Here is a 20446-nt window from a genome sequence, read left to right as displayed (position 1 = left end):
CTGATAAACATGTACTGTAAAAAGGGTTAAATTCAATTGTGCATTGTTTTAGTAAGTCTAACTCGCTGTTGTAACTACTTAATTTATAATATTCTGAATAAATTAAACTCGATTGTTTCGTCTCAATTATTTAAATTAAAATTAAAATTTTATACCGGGCAGGGTTTGAACCGAGAATACGTTTTTCGTAAATAACTCTGAATTGCGGAGATATCTTTGGGGGTCGTGTCGAGAAATTAATACCACTAGGGACCATTCTTCCGAGGAGAGGTATATTTTGGCTTTCCAACTTGTTTTTATTATATTTATAATTTTAAAAGGTAAAACAAATAGTCATGTGTAGTCATGAGATGATGCTCTCAAAGTTTATTGCACAGTAGGCGAAAACTATTCGCTAGTTTTGGAGTAATTTTTTAGGAAATAGCGAGCAACTTAAAAATACAGTTTGACTGTTATAGTATGTAAGAAGTTGGTTGTTTGAGGTAAAAGGTGTACTCTTTTCGTCCCAAAGCGATCGAATAGTTTTGGCCTATTAACTTAAAGCATCTTAAGCCTTAAGCCACATGTTTTTCGAAATAATTAATACTGAAAATAACACATTGAACTATAAATATAAAATAAATAATTAATTCAATTGATGAATTTTGCTTTAAAGAGGTTTGTATTTAACTTCCTTAACTTTTTCAAATCTTGCTGAAACTGTATGTGTGGTGTTATCTAATATGGGTGGTATTAATTTTTTACAGATTATTTTAGCAATGGTTTTGGTATGGTTTTCGTGAAGGGAAGTTAATGCATGGCATATCTCTAGTTTGGGTAATACATGCGACTCGATTTCGTAGTACATACCTTGAGAATGTTTTATGAATGGAAATTCATGTTCTATCACGGACTGTAAATTTTAGAGGACGAGTAAAGCGTAGCCTTCCCCTGTAGAATTTTGGTTTCCCAGCGCATCAATCACTTCGAAATAGAGAGATAAAGTCCGTCAAGGTCATTTGTACCACGCATAGAGATAGTCCCCCCCCCCCCCCACGCATGTTATCTGGAAATCTGGCCGACCGAAAGACCCGCGCCATTTCGTTTACTTTAGTTTTTTTTAATGACCTTGACTGACTTCCGTGAACCTGATCGGTGAACGGGGCATAAAATACCTCGGGAATACCGGTCCTCTAAAATTTACAGTCCGTGGTTCTACAAAAGTAACAATTGTCGATATGACCAACACAAATTGATGACTGGGATATCGAAGGTTTCCTCTGTCTACATCCTTGATTAAGCTGTGAAATGTTACCTATGCAAGAGCTTCATAAATCCTCCTTCTTCTCCAGTTCTTTCAAAATGTATCCAGCTATGTAAGCTAAACTAGCTAATTTCAAGGTAGAGCGTTGGTTTTCGGGGTACACTAAAAGGGTGTCTAAAATTTTTAGGCCTTCTTCAGAAATCTGCCTATTACAATTTTCAAGTGGTCTTTGGTTAATTCTCGAATCCACGCAGTCATCTCTGTAGGCTTCAATTGCACAAAAACTATCAGCTGCTACATTTGAAGAAATCACTGATGACATAATGGTTCCCTTTTTAAGAATGTTTTCTATGGAGAAAACGACTGCCCTAGCATCTAGCATGTCGTTCGTCGGATGTCGTTGGCTCCTGACATTTGTCTCAAAATACTAGAAAAACATCTCTACAGGGTCATTTGTTAGTTTCCGAGTCAACACAAATTCAAATCCATGTTTCAGTAAATATTTTGTGCAGGCTACTGTAGACTCGGTTGTCAATTTAATTGCTTGGTGAGTTTCATTAGGTAATATTTGATGCTGGTCAACACATATAACTTGATTTAAATATTCCAAAAAGGCTGTCTGACGCCATGAAAGTCTTTCATCATTGACGGAGAAAAAATGATTTTTGTTGGGGTTCCTAGATTCAATGCCGTGATGCCTATTACAAACGTTGTGGATATCAAACCATTTTGAAGGCAAGAAATGTAAGCTACATACAACATCTGATGCACTTTTATCATTTACTTGAAAGTCTTTTCTTTTAATGTTGTTAAGCCACAATTTGCAAAGATTTTCATCTGCGGGAATATAATGAAATGCTAAATGCTTGATGTTTCGCGTGTTGGATGTGCAATTTGGCACACAACAAGATGGCATTTTCTCTAATTAGTATGCAAAAAACCCATTAAAACACATTATTAATTTTTTTAATTATTCAGCAATTAATCTTACCTAACCATGGACCAAAAAACTTTAAGATTTTATATAAAATATATTAACGTTTGGTAAATAAAAAACGCGTCTCCCGTATACACGCTTTAAAAATAGCGCCAAGAACACCACCCAAAAAAAACCTATCACTTGGCTTATTAACGCGTTTTTCTCACGGTATTTAAAATATTGGGTATATTTTGGCATTAATATTTCGGTAGAATATGTTAAATATATTACTTTAATAATAGTTAAATTTTTGTGATTTAAATTTGGGTAAAAACGACGAAAACACAGTTTTAATTCGAAAAGTTCGAATTTCCCCCCTTTATCCAATATAAAAAAAGATATAATTTGTGTATGAGTTGAACGCCCTAGCGGGAGTTTTTCTGCTCACTCGATTACATTGGAACTTACGCGAATGATATGGCCGCTATAGCGCGAACAGCGCGTGATCGATCGAAGTTGGCCGTGATGCCACTGACATGGACTTTATTCTAAAAAAGTGACATTTAGGTAACGCTGATTGCCATCTTGTATAAATTTCACGTGATTAAACGGAAACTCGTTTAGAAATAAAGCTATGCTTTTATATTTAGTAGCTGCGTGCAAATGTAGGCTACAAAGTGTGTAACCCCTATTTGATCGTAAGAAATGTCATATAATATAATAAAGTATTTAAGTTGGCGGTTACGTTTTAATTAAAAATGAACGGATTTTGTTCAGTTTAAATTTTTTTTTACCCGACTTGACATATTTGTAAAACATATAGCTCAGAACAATAACCGATAATTTTAAAAGAATTTCATTCATTCTAAGGAATGTTGAATATCTTTTCTAAAAAAACACACATTGCAGCATCCTATGATAGTTTTGAACTGCGTGGAAGCACTGGAAGGAAGAATTATGTAAAAGACCGAGTACCTCAAATAAATTGTTTCGGATTTTATTTGGTCTGAAAAATAATATATTTATATACAGGGTGTTTACTAAAAAACGACCGATGGCGAATATCTCAAACCGTTTTCTCTATAAAATATAAAACTTTTATGTTACGTAGCTCGTGCAGGGGGCCAAAGAAGAATGATAACCTCGATGACCTTGAACCATATCGTCAAGGTCATTCAAACCGTTAGATTTAGAAATAAAACTATGTATACTGCTCAAGATAAAGTCGAATTAGTTCGTCTTTTTTATGAAAACGGAAGAAACGCTCGAACCTCTTCAATTTGCTTCAACTTAAAGAATTCGTATTTAAAATTTAGTGTACGTAACATAAGTTGTGTCCTAGTTATGAAAACTGAAGTGTATCTGATTAAGCATCATGAACTTCAAGACCATCTCGTTTTCGGTGTAAAATCTTTGGCTTCCAATTGATAAAATCAAATAGGTTCAAAGTTATTTGAAGATGATTTTTGAATGACCTTGAAGACATTTTTCAAGGTCAATCAAATTTTTCTTATTTAAATTGCCCTTAAGTTTAAAATTTCGTGAACATAACATAAGTTCTGTCCGTGTCTTAATAACTTTCGTGTAGCCAGTTTAACATGATAACCAACCTGCTTTTAGCGTGAAATTTTTAGGTTCCCAAGGGATAAAATTAAGTCGGTTTTTTAGACATAAAATTTGATGAGGAACAACTTTCTAATTGGAACCAAGTTTCTAAATTTAACGGTTCTCGAGATGATTTTTGAATGACCTTAAAGACATGGTTCAAGGTGATCGAGGTTATCATTCTTCTTTGGCCCCCTGCACGAGCTACGTAACGTAAAAATTTTAAAATAATAGAGAAAAAGGTTTCTGAGATATTCGCCCTGGATCGTTTTTTAATGGACACCTAGCTGTATATCGGTCACAAAATTTACGGTTTCCAAAAATAAACGATTAGGATAGGCATGGATAAAGTTGAGATATGGCTAATATATTAATTAGCGAAATAATTCTGTCCAAATGTAGAAACGCGTGCAGTAGATTCACGATAAAAAAACGATACCGCGCCAAGAAGAGGTAGTTGTCCGTGTCGGGCATGGGGCTGACTCGCACTAATTTGAGCAAATGCGCACCTGGAAAAGTCCCCTGCTCAACCAATAAGACCAATTCGCAGCTTCCAGATAAAGAAGTAAATGGACCACCGCTGAAAACCTTCTTGTTCTAAATTTACTTTACATTGTTTAATTTTCTCTTTCTCCATTTTTCAATTAGACCCTGATTTCATAAAACAGCCGGCTGTGGTTTAAAATATTTAATCTTCTTCCTATCGCGGATTCACAAGAGCTTCTAAAACTTCTCTTCATCAAAAAAAAAACCGAGACAGAGAGGAATATCATGTCTACCTAAAAACTATTTACAATAGTGCACTTGGAGCACACGTGCCTCTTGAGCGGAGTTTTTCCTAGAAGCGTCCATTTAGAGACTCAACGTGGAACATTCTTTTGCGAAGTTCTACCCCAAATACCTAAATGGACTCTACTATCTTATCTTCCTGGCAAACATAACCACGTGAGTCCGTTTCTACCCTGGCGCCATCGCTATCTAAAAAACGAAATACAACTCTATTTTGTTTTAAATGGGTGGTGATATAGTTCCTTTAACTCTCGGTAGAATTTTCACTTTTTGCAACGCAAAATAACGTTTATAAGGTTTTTAACGCCTAAGAATCGGGGTCGTTGCTCTAAGGCCTAGGAAACTGATAACGGACAATAACCATCCCGAAAATATATTTCAGAACTACCAATAACTTAACTTTCTGAAGTTGTTCGGGAATTAAAATAGGTCTGTACAAAATGTATGTTTTTTTTTAATTAACTTAAAGTGACTTTCCAGTGAGGGGTCGGAAGTTGATTCAAACAACGTCACTGAAACGTCATCAGAATGTAACTTTGTAAATCAGACGAACGGCGACCGAAGGATGTATTTTCAATGAACTTCCACCCCCCTTGAAAGTCACCTTAAAAGAGTTCGGTACGTTATCGAATCCGACCCCGATTTCCTCTCAAGGTCGTCCAAGCGGTTAGCGGTCCCTACGTTATTTAGTTACCTCAGTTAACGACTGGTGACCTTGCTCCGTCAGCCAAGCACACCCAGCGATCTTTTCCAAAATGTTTTATGATTGGCTAATTTTAAATATTCGGGGTTTTTTTGGTCTCCCTCCGCGTGGAAAGCGGATCACATGCCGACTTGCACCGGCAAAAGCTACAAATGCCTAATCACCCTATTTACTCCTGCTAGCACGTATTGTTTGACTGTTAAAGGAGCGCAGCAATACAATGAATTTCACAAAATATTTATACATGTATATACACCACTGCAATATATCCCAAACACCAATGACGCAGACGATCGTTTCTACGGGCGCTAAAAAACTATGACTTTCCAGAAACCGTAGTTGGAGCTCTCTCGGCAGTGCATAGGGGTTTTCAAGAGGTCATCACTGGTATTTGCTCTTTCTTGCGGACACTATTCGAGCTTGATTTTTTTCTTCAAAACAAATGTTTTTGTGCCGACTCATATCAATCGGTTTTTTTCTGATAACTATAGTTTCCTGTAGATTTTCAAGTTTTTTAAATTGCGCGCCTGGTGTGACGGCTTCTAGCTATAGATACCAATAGACGCTTAAATAAAACATCTTCAAAGTAATATTTCCGAGAGCAGGTGATTTTATATTTTGGAAGCTATAGCTTTTCCCGTCCGGTTAGAGATACAGTGTCCATGATGTAACTACCCATATCTGGAACAACATGATAGGCTTAAACTGCTCCAGAATCGTTTGAATTTCGGTCGTAGGAATGGAAAATGCAAAATTGTAATTCGTTGGATATTCAATCACAAAGTATAAAAGGGGAGGAATTTTCAAATGATTCTGTACTCGTTTAAGATAACGCTCAACTGGATTGGGTTTTTAACCGAAAAAACCTTTATTAAAGATGATTTAGTTTAATTGAGATCAAGACAATCGTTCTTCTTTCTAGAACGTGAGAAGAAGAATCTAGAACAATTAATGGGTGACGTGAGGAATCTAATGGATGGGATTCGAAAAAGATTAAACAGTAAGCGTTCTTCGAATACTTTACATTATCGTGTTCGTAAGATCATATATTTTTGGGATTTTCGTTTAGCAATGAAGCGCAATATTGAGTTGTACGACAAGAACAAAGGAACACCAGCTCATTCAAGAATACGACAAATACAGGTTACATTGTCTATTATTTCTGCCTTTAATCGTACAACAATCGAAGTCTGAGCACCAGGTGCTATTTGTTTGGGCAGTTCTGCCGTACAGTTCTAAAACTGAGTACTGTCCAAAATGATTCACTCTGGAAGTCATTTATATATCCTAAATACCCTGGCGACTTCACTGAAAGCAAGTTAAATTCCTTTACTTTCCCACAGTACAACAAACTAACGCGTGAATTCATGGATGTCGTGGAAACGTATAAAAGCAGCCAAGTCAGTTACAGGGAGAGATGCAAAAAACAATTTAGAAGGCAGTTGGAAATAAGTATGTGGAAACCAGCTTGATCACACGAAACCAGATATCACTAGATAAACTTCGCAAGAATGTGTTTAGTTCTACTCGGGCAGAATGAATAGTTTGGGACGATTTTTAGCGCTGATCCAATCCCTCTACGCTTATGCCCCCTAAAATTGACGTCTTCTGACGCGATTGAAGCGCGCACCGGGGACGTTTTTCCTTCCCCCCTCTCGTACTGCAGGGGGAAATTTGACCAAGATGCCCGCGTCACAAGATAGTCATTCACCCCAAGTATAAATAAGTACATTTTTGGTGTTCGTTCTGAAATAATACTAGGGCGTCACAAAACCCCAACGGGTATTTTTGACAAAAACCTGAGCGGAACGAGCTAGCGACAATATAAATAATTCAAATATTGAACACACATTTAAAGAAATTAAGGTAATAACTTTTATTTTTATGACATACACATATCATAGTAGTTTCAGCCTCTCCAGTTCTTTTTTACCTCTCCGAGGGGACTTTGTACCCTAGGAGGGGTTATACAACCACCGTGTCTGTCTGTCTGTCTGTGGGTGGGTCTGTCAGTCAGGCCTGCGAACGCGTTCCCATTTTCGGGGCAAAGGGTAATCACTGCCTACCCAGTTTCTTAGAATCAGGGAAAAGGTTTTTCCAAAAGCGCCCTCTTTTTGTCATTGGGTGTAGTACAATTTTTTAATCGGCCGGGATTTGAACCCGAGCCCTCTTGCACGACAGGTGAGCGTTCTACCGCAGAACCACGGATACAGTTACGCTTCACTGAAAATTAAAAACTCTTCCGAGGAGAGGTATATTTTGGCTTGCCAACTTGTTTTGAACAACAACTGCTTGCTGAAGTGTTAAGCCCTGGGAACGATGAATGCTGATTGCGTAAGCAAGTTGCAGTTGGAATTGCTTACGAGTACAAGTGGCCGCCCCCTTTTTAAACGAAACGGTGACTGCTGGGATCGGTATCAGATTGTTGTATAACGACGGAACTGAGTATGTTGGAAAATTAACAAGCACACAAAGTGGCAACTCGTTTAAATACTCGCGAGTATCGGTGGAAATATAGATAAGGTCAATGACTTTGCCTATACCCTTACCAAAATTATGTTTCGAAAATAAAACCTTAAAAAAGACTTATTCAAAGCCCATAATAAATCATGAATATGTCTCCCACAGTCCAAAACTCAGACTAAAAATATACTTAAATCTAGATACAATCAAGTTTTATTTACGTTTCTTTAAGCTAGCCTTAAAGAAGACTCGTTTTTAGCTCTATTTAAGATCTTGCTATGAGACCTAATTTAGATTTGTTTTTTGCGATTTGTTTGAGACTTGATTTAAACCCCTTTTTCCGTGATTTCTGGGAGATTTGATTTAAACCCAGATTTTTTATTTGTAGGGACCCAATTTAGTCCCGCGTTTTACTATTTGTGGGAGACTTAATTTAAACTTGTTTTTTTGCGATTTGTTTGAGACTTGATTTAAACACTATTTCCGTGTTTTCTAGGAGATTCGGTTTAAACCCATATTTTTTAATTTTTAGGAAACTCAATTTAGACATGATTTTTGCGATTTGAAAGACACTGCATTAAAATTCGCTTTCTGTAGGAGCCTCAATTAAGACCTGTATTTTACTATTTGTAGGAGACTCTATACCTGCGTTTTACTATTTGTAGGAGACTCTATTTATACCTGCGTTTTACTATTTGTAGGAGACTCTACTAAGACTTTTTTAATGCGATTTTTAGGAGACTCGATCTAAACTCTGGATATACTGATAAATCTGCCGATATGAGTACAACCAGGGTGCCCTATATGTGAGCAGTCCACTGTGATTTATAGTTAAATTCTTCACCAGTTATTGCATGGCGGTCGCTATACAGCAGACTACTTTCACGGTCGGGTGTCCGTTCAAATCCAACGTTAAAATAATTATTAAACACTGAAACAAAAATGACTACTATGTTCAGCTGCCATGCTGGATTGTAAGTTCTAAAATCTTCAGACTTCATGGCTGGCTCTAGATGCTAGGCTACTTTTAACTCAGCTCAGTTTATTTACACACTCATACGGAATAAATTTTACTTGAAAGGAAATATCCTAGTTTAAAAATTTATATATATTTATATTATTTAGTATACTTAAACATTTTAAACGGTTATTTTATTACAAAAATTTTAGGGTTTCAAGTGAGTTGAGCTTAACCAAAATTAGCCAGCCCATCCCTTATGACCATTTTGTAACCAAGATTCAAGTTGCAATCCATCATGGCAGTTGAACAATAAGCTTTTAATAACCTGTTTAATATCAAACTTAAGTGGCCATTATATTTACGATTACTTTTATTTTAACTTCAAATTGTAACCTCTAAGCAACTTTCAAGTCCCCAGAAATGAATCTCCCCATATGAGACTAAAGTGTAATCTTAAATAACCCTTATTCTAATCTAATATTGTAACCCATTATCTACTCTCATTTAAGCCTTTTTCAAGTCCCCAAAATTTAGTCTCCCAATATGAGACTAAACGAAGTCTTAAATAACCCTTATTCTAATCTAATATTGTAACCTCTAAGCAACTTTCAATTAAGTCTCTTTCAAGTCCTTAAAAATGGGTCTCCCCATATGAGACTAAAGTGAAGTCTTAAATAACTCTTATTCTAATCTAATATTGTAACCCACAATCAACTCTCAATTAAGCTTCTCTCAAGTCTCCAGAATTGGGTCTTCCAAAATGAGACTATAATGAGTTTCATCTAAATATATATTAATAAAACTCTTTTAGTGAGACTAAAATAGATTTTATTTAGGACCCAAAATTCGGGTCTCAGTTTTTTATGCTTACATAATACTTAAAAATCCTTGATCCTTCATTGAGACTAATTAGCGACTAAAGTAAGACTCACATTTTGGTAAGGGTAGTACCATTGCTAGTTTCCCTATCTCTCAATAAAAAAAAACCCTCGAAGGGATTCCCCTCATCAATTACTGTTTTCGAGATATTGCGAAATTTCTGCGAATTATCAGAGCCCCCACCCCCCTCCACTTCTCTACAAAACGTTCGCGTACAACTCGCTCCTATCCCCGCCGAGCGCCCCCCCCCCTCTACCCTCTCGCTCTCTCTCTCTCTCTCTCTCTCTCTCTCTCTCTCTCTCTCTCTCTCTCTCTCTCTCGCAACCCGTGGCTCAAGCCTCTTTATCTTGCGCCCAACCCCCTGCGCCTCCCTCCCCTCCTTTGAAACTTACTAACGGACGGTCGGACGGACAAAACTTTCCCATAGAACTCGCTGCTAAGAGAGCTACGCTCGCTCCGCTCAATTAGATGAGAGTTAGTTAGTTTAAATACAGGGTGTCTTTTTTTTTTACTCGTGACTGGGCATTTTTCTCAAAAACTACAACGACATTTTTAGGGTATTATGTCTAGTATGGGAACGCTTAAAATACAAATTTTCAAAAAATTGGAACATTTTTAACGTTTTAAAAAAATTATTTTATGTGGCGGGAAGGTGCTAGACTAAACATTTCAATGAGAAAGAGCACTGTCAATAATGTACAAAGAAAAATATTCCATTGAAAAGGACCAATTTTTCACGAAGTTACGAGGTGATTAAAAAAACCAAGTTGTCCATATGGGGCAATATCCAGTTTTGTGCGCCAATTAATAAAATGTCTTAAAATAATAATAATAATAATAATAATTAGCTAGGCTAATACCCAAGGCACCACCTTAGGTTTTAGCATGTGATTTATCCAAATGTAAAAATCTGAGGCCTACTAATAAAAGATTTTCTGTTGCTTTTGTGCAAAAATCGATTTGTCAGGTGCGGTTTTAAGGGAAATCTTTCAGTTTTAAACCATTTTCTAACATTTATTGAGTCTAATTAACAATTATGCCACTTTATTCTCGTGAGCAGCGCGCTTTTATCGTCGAGTTATTTTACGGTGATGCCAATCGTATCGCTCATATGTCAAATGTTTAGTAGTGGCTATCCAGACAGAAGACCAAGTCACAACGCCGTTCTCGGAGCTGTTCGAGGCTTCGACAACTACGGAAATGTCAATCCCAGGTTCAGTGGACAAGGTCGTCAAAAGCTCAAAATGGAAGAAATCGTTGTAGCCTACTTTACCGCGTATCCTCGAGCAAGTATTAGAGGTGCTAGCGACGATCTTAGGTTATCAAGGAACTACGTCTGGAGAACTCTTCACAATCGGTATCGAGCTACCCTCCATCAAGCTCTGCACGAAGGAGATATGCAACTGGCTAAATAACATGTCTGATGATGACCCAAATTTAATCTGGTGACCGACGAGTGTTCCTTTGGGAGAGATGGACCTTTCAACCTCCCGCCAAAAAATAAATTTTTCAAAAACTGAAAAATGTTCCAATTTTTCTCAAAATTTGGATTTTAAGCGTTCCCATACTAGACATAATACTCTAATAATCTTGGTAGTACGGGTAAAAGAGGGTAGCTCAGCGTCAAAATTCGTCCCAACTTGCAATGTGGCCTAAAAATTCCATTTTGGTGTCTACTTTGAGGACCCGATGCGGGGTGGACAACGTAGGTTTTTTTTGGGGGGGGGGGGAGCTAAGGGGGCAAGAGGGGACCGTTACCCCCGAAATTTGCGTTCAACGAATTGGACCGTGTTTGGTGTTGATCGCGATAGTAGTTTTAACACTGACAAGGATAGTACCCAAGGTGTTTATTGCCGATTTTGTTCAAAGTCAGGCGTAATGTAGACCTATATGAGATATGAAATTTCCCAAAAGGAGACGTTGCACTAGCACTAGCCATTCGATTTGCCATGGCAACCGAAAATGTTTTGACCGCTTAAAAAACTCCATTTAAAAAAGCATGGGATTTTCTCGGTTTTACAGGATCCTACCTACGAAAATTTAAAAAAAGAATCACGAAATGGGTAATTTAGACCACATTTGGTAAATTTCATCAAGTTTGGGTAAATTGGAACATTTTTGGGTTAAAATTGTATCAATTTTTGGGTAAAATAAGGAAAAAAGTGGTCAAAAACATTTTGGTTGCCATAGCAAATCGAATGGGTAGTGCAACGTCTCCTTTTGGGAAATTTCATATCTCATATAGGTCTACATTATGCCCGACTTTGAACAAAGTCGGAAATAAACACCTCGGGTACTCTCCTTGTGAGTCTAATGAGACCAATCACGCTTCCGAGTTTCAACGAAATATGTGCGAAACATAATTCGTGCTTTATGTTCTAAAATTGGCATTTACACCTCTAACGTAACCGACTTATGTACCACTACATGTAAGTGTGGAATCAATTATCAATTGAGACCAACTGAAAGTCCGTAGGATTAGTCGTTCCGAGCTATAACGAAATTCAGATTAGAAAATTTTCATTTAATCCTCCAACAGTGTCTGAAAACGTTTTTTCTTTTTTTTAACGCATTCGACTAAGCGTTAAAACCTACTACAGAAACGATACCCAACTCGACTCAATGTTTTAATTTAAAATTTTTGGGTTTTTTTTCATCTTAGAGAAAAAACCACGTAATTCAGTACAAATTCGGTCATAACTCGGAAACGGTTCACCCGACGTACCCTTTGTTAGTCTCATTCGACTCGGCATTAAAAGAACCAACGGGATCAACACCAAACACGGTCCAATTTTGGGCCTCTTTTACCCGTACTATGTAGTTTTTGAGAAAAATGCCCAGTCAGAGCAAAAACAGACACCCTGTATATTGTCCGACACGGAAAATGGACTTCCAACTTACAAGAGTCTGTAATAAAAAAATTTCGAACTTAAAATTAAATTTAAAGTAAAAGAGCGTGTCAACGCGTTTGTAAAAGATCATGTAACCAAAGACCAACGATTGGATAGAAAACAGTAGATTTGAAATGAACACTTAAATGTTTCTTCGCCAGCTTGAGTGCAAAATTCATGAACTGCTTAAAGTTAGTTATCCCCAGAAGATAAGGTTGAGTTTCGGTCAATACTTACTCGTGGCGTCACAGTCTAGAATGTAATAATTCCAATTTCCATGCATCCAGCTGCGAGTAAATATTGTTCAGAGATTTACTCTCGCAACTGTAGCATCACGAGAGTGAGTATTGACAAAAGCTTAACCTTAAGCTGAAGTTGTACTCCCTTTAAACAACAGCGGACGACTAATTCCATCAGTGGCGTACTTAGATAAATGCCAAGTACTAAAGTAGATCTACAGTAGCGGCGCTAAGGTTTTTTCACAGGTGGGCTAATTATTTTGTGGCCCTTACAACCATGGAGTGTAGCTTCACTCCATTTTACAAATTTAGTAACCCCTTATACATTTTTCAGGAAGCGAGAAGAGCAAGGTCGTTTCTTGTTGCGGCTCTCGTCGGGTTTACTGGACCCCTATATGACCTTGTATCCGACCTGGAGGGGACACGTACATGCCCGGGGTATTTCCATAAATTTCCTTTCTTTTCTTTCTATTGTCCATTCAACTTTCTCTCAATTTCCGCTCCCGTCCTCCCGAATCTATCTGTTTATGGTCTACTATCTTATTGAGTAAACAAATTGATTTTGAAAGGCAATAAAACAAATTTCTAGAGATAAAGAAAATTCATAAATTAAAATATGTGGCCTCTTAATTAAAAATTTTGGCCCCTTTAATATAAATATGTGGCCCCTCTCAGAAATGCAGGGGGGCTAAAGCCCACTTCAGCCCACCCTTAGCGCCGCTACTGAGATCTAATGAAGTTAAGTTTAAGATTAAGCATAGCCGTCTAGAAGTTTGAACAACAACGTCGGGAGTTACCTGAACATTTCAGACGTTTTACTTTCCCGTTTATACTTCGGAGTACAAACAACTTCAAGACAATGCCATATTTCTGTCCAGCTTACGAAATAAAAATACTGATAATTATAATTTTCCAACTAAACAAATCGAGACAGAGCAGAGATATGACAGACAACTTATTATTTATCTAGCAGCATACTTGTTAAAAAGCGTAAATAGTTGTTTGAATTGAAGTACGCTTAGGCGTGATACAATTAAGACGAATTTGGCGAAATAAGTACGAGCATAAGTGTATAATATTATTACATAAGTGTGACACTTCGTAATCTTGCTAACGCGCCACACGTAGCCTTTGACAGTGCCTCGCTAGGGGGATATTTTCTTCTTGTGATGTCGTCTTTCCGTTACCACCTCTGAGTAAAATATTCCCCAAAGTGACAAACTTATGGAACAATATTATAGATTTATGGTACGAGTATACAAAGAGAGACATCTGCGGTACACCAGGGCACATGAAGAAACAAATAATAGTATTTCGACAACCCTAAGACCATAACTGATGAGTTAAAAATATAAATCTAACGTTAAGAGCGATTTATCGCATACAATATTAGAACCGGTATACGTGACTCCCTACGGCGACTTTTTGCCCTATCTTTTTAGCTTCTGCAACGTCCACAGATATGAGACGAACAGTTTATTGACGCTTGTTTTGAAGGAAAAGTCCAGGTTGGGTAAAACTTGGGTCTATTTGATAGATCATGTTTAAATAAACTCAAAAATATCAGTCGTAAAATTGTATCTTTAATTAATGACGATAACTTAATTTTTAAACGAGCGAAATTTCTCGTCATTAAAAAAATATACAATTTTACGACTGATATTTTTGAGTTTATTTAAACAAGATCTTTCAAATAGACCCAAGTTTTACCCAACCTGGACTTTTCCTTTAAACATTTCACGGGTGGCAATGAGTTTGTTGGCTGGCGAAATCCTTGATTTGGGGGAAATTATTCATTTCAATATGAACTGGTTTGTCCTAAAATATTCGAAGTTCAAAGCTTATCTCTTCGCGAACACTCGCGAAAGGCTGATCGAGCTTCGATCCCGTCGCTATAACGATACTGGATTTCACAGACAAGCTCATATTTCGATTTTTCGCCATCAGATGGCGACACGCCGCGACTTCGACGTCTTGGGATACATCGCTGTTAACGCAGCAGTCTATGTACGATTCCAACTTATAGGGAAACTAGGATATTATAAACTTATGTTCATACCCATACATCAATTATTTTTTAGTATTGCTCATACGACGTTTTTAATTCTTCGAATGCAAAAGTATTTGATTGAGTTAGCCGGTGATCTGAAAGATGGCTTAACCGATTTTAAAGAATGTTTCTTCCGACTTACGTTGTTGTTAAAACTTCTAGAGTGTTTTGGTTAACCTCTAATGTTAGTAGTTAGTATTGGGTAATATGGACTGCGAGTATCGAATGGTCAGATGCTGTGTTTTCGTTGTTTCCTGATTTTGTTTCGTTTCGCAGCTGGAAGAAATGCCACTGACGATGAAATTGAAAATATGCTGGAATCAGATAATCCAAATATCTTCACCCACAGTGTACGCCCCAAATTTCTATTTCCTTTTCGTGTTTATATTTACACTTGTGGGGAATGACTACGTTGAAACCTTTATTAGCGTGGCCCCCAATCAACCTCTCACTCGGACATAAAACCAGAGATCCTGCGCTTATAGAGATATGAAACTCCCAATACCCCCATCGACCCTCTGTTTGCCGACGGTGGCCCCACTCGACGTCTGGGATAAAGCTATAGGGAGCTAACAGTTCTACGTCTCACGACGTCACCCATGCTTTTTCCTATTGAAAAAAAATTCTACCCAACATGGCGGCCAAAGCCAAAGCTACGGAGTGTTAGTTCCCTATGGCGATGCCATATGTGAAAAATGGGTTTTCTCCCGGCCGAGGGCGGCGGTGATACTTGAATTTTTCTTGACGCGTTTTCGTGAGAGTTTCATATCTCTATAAGCGCTGCGATTAGCCGGATTTCTGATTAAACTCCTTCCCCCTGAACAAAATCCAATCAGCGCAGTCTCTTATTGGTCCCCCAAAACCTGACGTCTTCCTGCACGAATGAATCGACGCTGGTGACGTCCCCCCACACGAGTCGTGTCAACATAGTCTCAACCATAGAGAAAGAAGGAACTCAACATAGTCATTCTCCCGAAGTACACATTTTTAATATTGCAAAAGTGTGAAATGTGTTCCAAAAATATCACTTTTTTCGAATTGGGTGCTTGCTCGTAGTGTCGTAGGCATACGTCATGCCGCCATGCCATTAATTTCACGTCACAGATCACGTGGCAAAACGCCACACTATCCTGGGAAATAATCACGTGACCGCCATGGGTGTCTATATGTCATGGCTGACCTGTACGCGTTACCATGGCAACGAACAAAAAAACACCCACCAGCAAGCTACGAATATCGCGCACTGGTAAATAGTGGCAAATAATGGTCTATATTGGTAATATATTATTTACCATTATCTACATGTACCATTATTTACCACTTTTCCCATTTTATACCATAACATTATTTACCAGAAGTTTCGGAACCCTATAAGGAATAATTAATTAATTTAGTATAAGTATTTTTTAATATAACAATAGAGGAATATCGGCGCACAGTGGGGCAAACTGAGCCCAAACCTTGTCAAAATTAATATCTCAAAAACCGTTTCCTGTACTAATTTCAAATTTTTATGACACTTAACACGTGTTAAGGGACCATTAAAAATGATAACATCGATGACCTTGAACCATGTCTTCAAGGTCATTGAAAAATCATCTCGAGAATCGTTAGATTTAGAAACTTCGTTCCAATTAAAAAGTTGTTGTTCCTCATCATATTTTATGTCTAAATAATGTTGGTCCGAATTCATTTGATCAATTGAAAGTCGAAAAACAAGTTGGTCATCAAGTAAGTTTCTAAATCTAATGGTACTCGAGATAATTTTTCAATGACTTTGAAGAAACGGTTCAAGGTCATCGATTTTATCATTTTTAATTGTCCCTTAACACGTGTTAAGTGTCATAAAAATTTTAAATTAGCACAGGAAACGGTTCTGATGTTATCGCCATGGATCGTTTTTAAATTGGACACCCTTTTTAATTTCATATATCTTTTAAAAATCTGTACAAAAAATAGAAAATAGGCAAATATTGGCAAATTTTTTAATCGATATTGTGATAAATAATGAACATTCATGAACTTAAATAAAAAATTGAAACTTGATCTACCTGAATTCATAACTAAAAGTCACATTAATTCTAAAAGGAATATATTAGTTTAAGACGTTTAACGTCGTTTTCCAGAATTCACACTATTTGAATTACGCGGCTTTGTATAATAGTTTCATAACTCTAAAATAATAATAATAATAAATAATAATCAGCTAGGCACCACCTTAGGCCTAAGTCATCAAGCGACTTTTGAAGCCATTAATTCAGGTGGCCGGGTTACAATGCGTAGGAGGGTGGTGGCAAGCCCTGCATGCCACGAGATCGAGCCAACAGCTCCCTACACTAACTATTACCGTTAACCTCGACAAGCTTTTAAGGAAGGGGAAACCGAAGAACTCGAGGGAAAACCCCTTAAACCAGTGGGGAGAGAACTTGCAAACTCAACGCAGAAGGAGTTACTCTGAGTTTTCAACCAGTGCCACAAGCTGGGATCGAACCCGGCTCCTCTTGCTGCGAGGCGAAAGTGCTAACCACTCCGCCACCCAACCTGGATATTTATTTCCAAAAATAAAGTCTGCAAAAAAAAATATCTTTACCTTTTAAATCAAGCCTGAATGTATATCAAAAACTATGAAAAAACTCCTACTTAAAATTTCTAAAAAAAATGTACTACTTCTAAGGAGTCTGGTGGAGAATAAAATTTTGCAGTCAAAAATCAAACACCGGTAAAGTGTGCGGTGGTTTATAAACAAATATTATCAATTAAAATAAAATTCATACGCGCTATTTATTTTTTTTACTTTTGGCCAGGTTTGGGCTCAGATTGCCCCATTGTGCGGTGTGACGTATGTCGACGTCACCCATGCTTTTTCCTATAGATAAAAAGCTGCCCTCAAAATAACGGTCATTTCTCAAAGCTACAGAGCGATACTACTCTAGAATGGAATATGAAAATATCATTGAGATATCGGTATTTCATAAATACAAAAGTTTGGAAATTGTTTCTGATAAATGAGTTGGGTTTCGAACTCCTGCTAAGTGAGTGGAAATGGCCTTGCTATCCATATTACGTCGGTTTGACAAATAATATTGGAAGAAACTCATTGGATAGCTTGACATCAAATAGTTCGATTGAATACCAAATTTAATATTCGATTCGTCAAAAGTAAGTAAGTAGACCTTGAAAGTGTTCGTAATTATTCGTTTTCCCCAATCATACAACCAATATTCGAAAAAGGGTGGTAGCAAATATTTGGTATTTCCAATAGTTTGCTAAACTGGTCGAATAACCGCTTGGGGTTTTCTTGATTGTTGAGGTATGACGCTGCAATCGCCCAGATAATCGTTAGGTCTCTTATTGACTAGATTCTTGATCCTTGGCGTGTTTTGGAATTTCTAAACAGCAAAGTAGAACTAAAACTAAAACCAAATAGTCCAATTATTTGATATTCGAAATAGTATTTCATTCATAATATTATTAAATATTTGAATTAGTATTTGAAGCGGATATTCGATTCGATCCGCAAACAAAATGGTATTAGCACGCCTCTGTCATCTAGCATTTAAAATCTTTTGGTTTTCGACAGTTTATGGCGCAAGAGGCGGCGGCGAAGCAGACGCTGTCTGACGTCAAGGCTCGACACGCCGACCTCTTAAAACTGGAAACAGACATCCGGGAACTAAACGAAATGTTTCTCAATTTGGCGCTGATGGTCGACGAACAAGTAATTATACTCTCCTTCCTCTCAGAGGCGTCCTCCAAGGTAGAATTTAGGTACATAAGAATATGGAACTGCAGGGATTCTAGCAAAAGTTCGTCTGCTTTTGATTTTTCTTTACATTCTTTAACACTATCGCCATCTATACTTAGAGTTTGTTATTAAAAAGCAGAACTTCCTCTACAAAGTACTCGAATTTCGTACCAGATGCTAGTACCACGGTTTTTCAAGTTTTAGGAGGTTGGATTACGACTCTGTACTAGTAATAATATTCCCACAATAATTCAGATTATCTTCAATTTAATCTGGGTGAAAGAGGGACATTTTATGTTGATTTCTAAGTAAATTAAAACTCGGTAAAAATAACAAAACAATGGTGGGTAAATTAATTATGAAAGTAATGTAATAAAATAATAAGTAGCATATTAGAATTAAGTATGACAATGATTTTCAGAGCTATTTCGCAGTCACGATTTAATTCAGCACAGAGCCCTCTAGGTTCTAAATATGCCCAAGCCGAAATATACTACTTCCAAGGACGATAATATTCTACTCAGTTCGGTTACTAGTTCGAGTCAGAGCTGGCAGAGTCGAAAAAAGATTCGGTAAGAAAAGTAGCATTAAAACAATTAAAATCATACGTATTGTAATTATGTTACTTATGATAAAATGTATTTACTTTTATTACTTTAAAAATATTTTCAGTAAATATTTATTTAAAATTATTTCTATCATTACTCAATGTATAGTCCAATAACCCTGCTAGTACTATTGATCCATATTCTTAGGTACTTACGAGTCGACTAGTTTACAGTACACGAGTATTTTTGCTGTACGTAAATTTTAAAATATTTAAATCTAAGAAATAAAATATTTAATAAGGTATGAAAAAAAATTGTTAGGTAGGTGGTAGACGAAAAGTTTCAATTATAAAGCTGGAGATCAAACTCGGAAATGTACATCAAAATTGGTTTTGTCCAAAAAATGTCAAGACAATAACATATTTCGGGGTCTTGGTAATTCGACCATGATACCCAAGGTTCGCTTCAAAATAATAATTATCTTTTAATTATAAATAAAAATTGACTTGCCAAAAAAATTAGGCATAGCCATTATCAAATGCGAGAGCCCATGAACAGTGGCAGCGCTAGGGGGTATAGGCCAGGTAGGCCACTGCCTACCTTAAAATTTTGAGGGGCCCCAAAATCACCCTATATTAAGGGGCCTCAAATTGATCTAGAAAGGGTCTCAAAATTGTCCCAAGAGATAAAATTATTTATAAATAACAATGAAACAATTGTCGATAATGTATTTCGAAATTTTTGAGGTATCTCCTAGTAAATAAAACCAGTTCTGTTATATTGGGACTCGTTTTACTGTTGTTAGAACTTTTTTGTTCGTCATGTACATCACTACTTTATTTTATTGAAGCATTTCGTTGAGAAAAGGGTTGGTCCCGGGTCAGGGGCCCATTTATTTGGTTTGCCTACCCTCGCGAAAATTCCTGGCGTCGCCACTGCCCATGAAAAAAGAAACTATTACGTAATCCCCATTCAATTAATTGGAAACCGTCGCTTCTAAATGTGAACATATGTTCTAATGTTTTAAAAGTAACCGTCATATTTTGTTCCAAGGGTGGAAACGTGGACCAAATAGAGCATCTGGTAACTGAGGCGAAAGAGCACCAGGGGGCAGCGACGGAGTTTCTGGCCAAGGCCAGGGACCTAAAGCAGACTAGCCGAAAGGTACGCTAGTTTTTTTTAACGATACATTTTGGGGGCTTTTGTCAACAGAAACGTTGTAATGAACGCTGAAAAATATGTTTGTAAACGTGAAATGGAAATGACGTCACGAAAAAAATATAAATTAATTCGACTGACTTAAATGTTACAATAACATCGTACGTTTTATTAAATTTGTTTTTCGAAATCTTAAAATTAATTGGAAAATGTTGAATTTCCTAAATCACTCGTATTAACATGTCTCAACCAA

General features: G+C 37.0%; 1 protein-coding gene across 2 annotated transcripts in view; it reads left to right on the top strand.

Moving 5' to 3' along the window:
• Positions 1-20446, top strand: part of LOC149934174 (syntaxin-1A-like) — a 49255-nt gene that overhangs the window by 9171 nt on the left and 19638 nt on the right. For both annotated transcript variants that reach the window (XM_090153973.1, XM_090153974.1), the window contains exons 3-8: positions 6182-6259; positions 6329-6402; positions 6603-6711; positions 15019-15092; positions 18323-18460; positions 20089-20199. In XM_090153973.1, the coding sequence (XP_090010099.1) occupies positions 6182-6259; positions 6329-6402; positions 6603-6711; positions 15019-15092; positions 18323-18460; positions 20089-20199 (584 nt within the window). The remainder of the gene's footprint in view (positions 1-6181; positions 6260-6328; positions 6403-6602; positions 6712-15018; positions 15093-18322; positions 18461-20088; positions 20200-20446) is intronic.

This window comes from Leiobunum rupestre, chromosome 7, assembly GCF_980474605.1.
Source record: "Leiobunum rupestre chromosome 7, qqLeiRupe1.1.hap1, whole genome shotgun sequence".
NCBI classification, from domain to species: Eukaryota; Metazoa; Arthropoda; class Arachnida; order Opiliones; family Sclerosomatidae; genus Leiobunum; species Leiobunum rupestre.
This window is presented reverse-complemented; position numbering and strand designations above follow the sequence as displayed.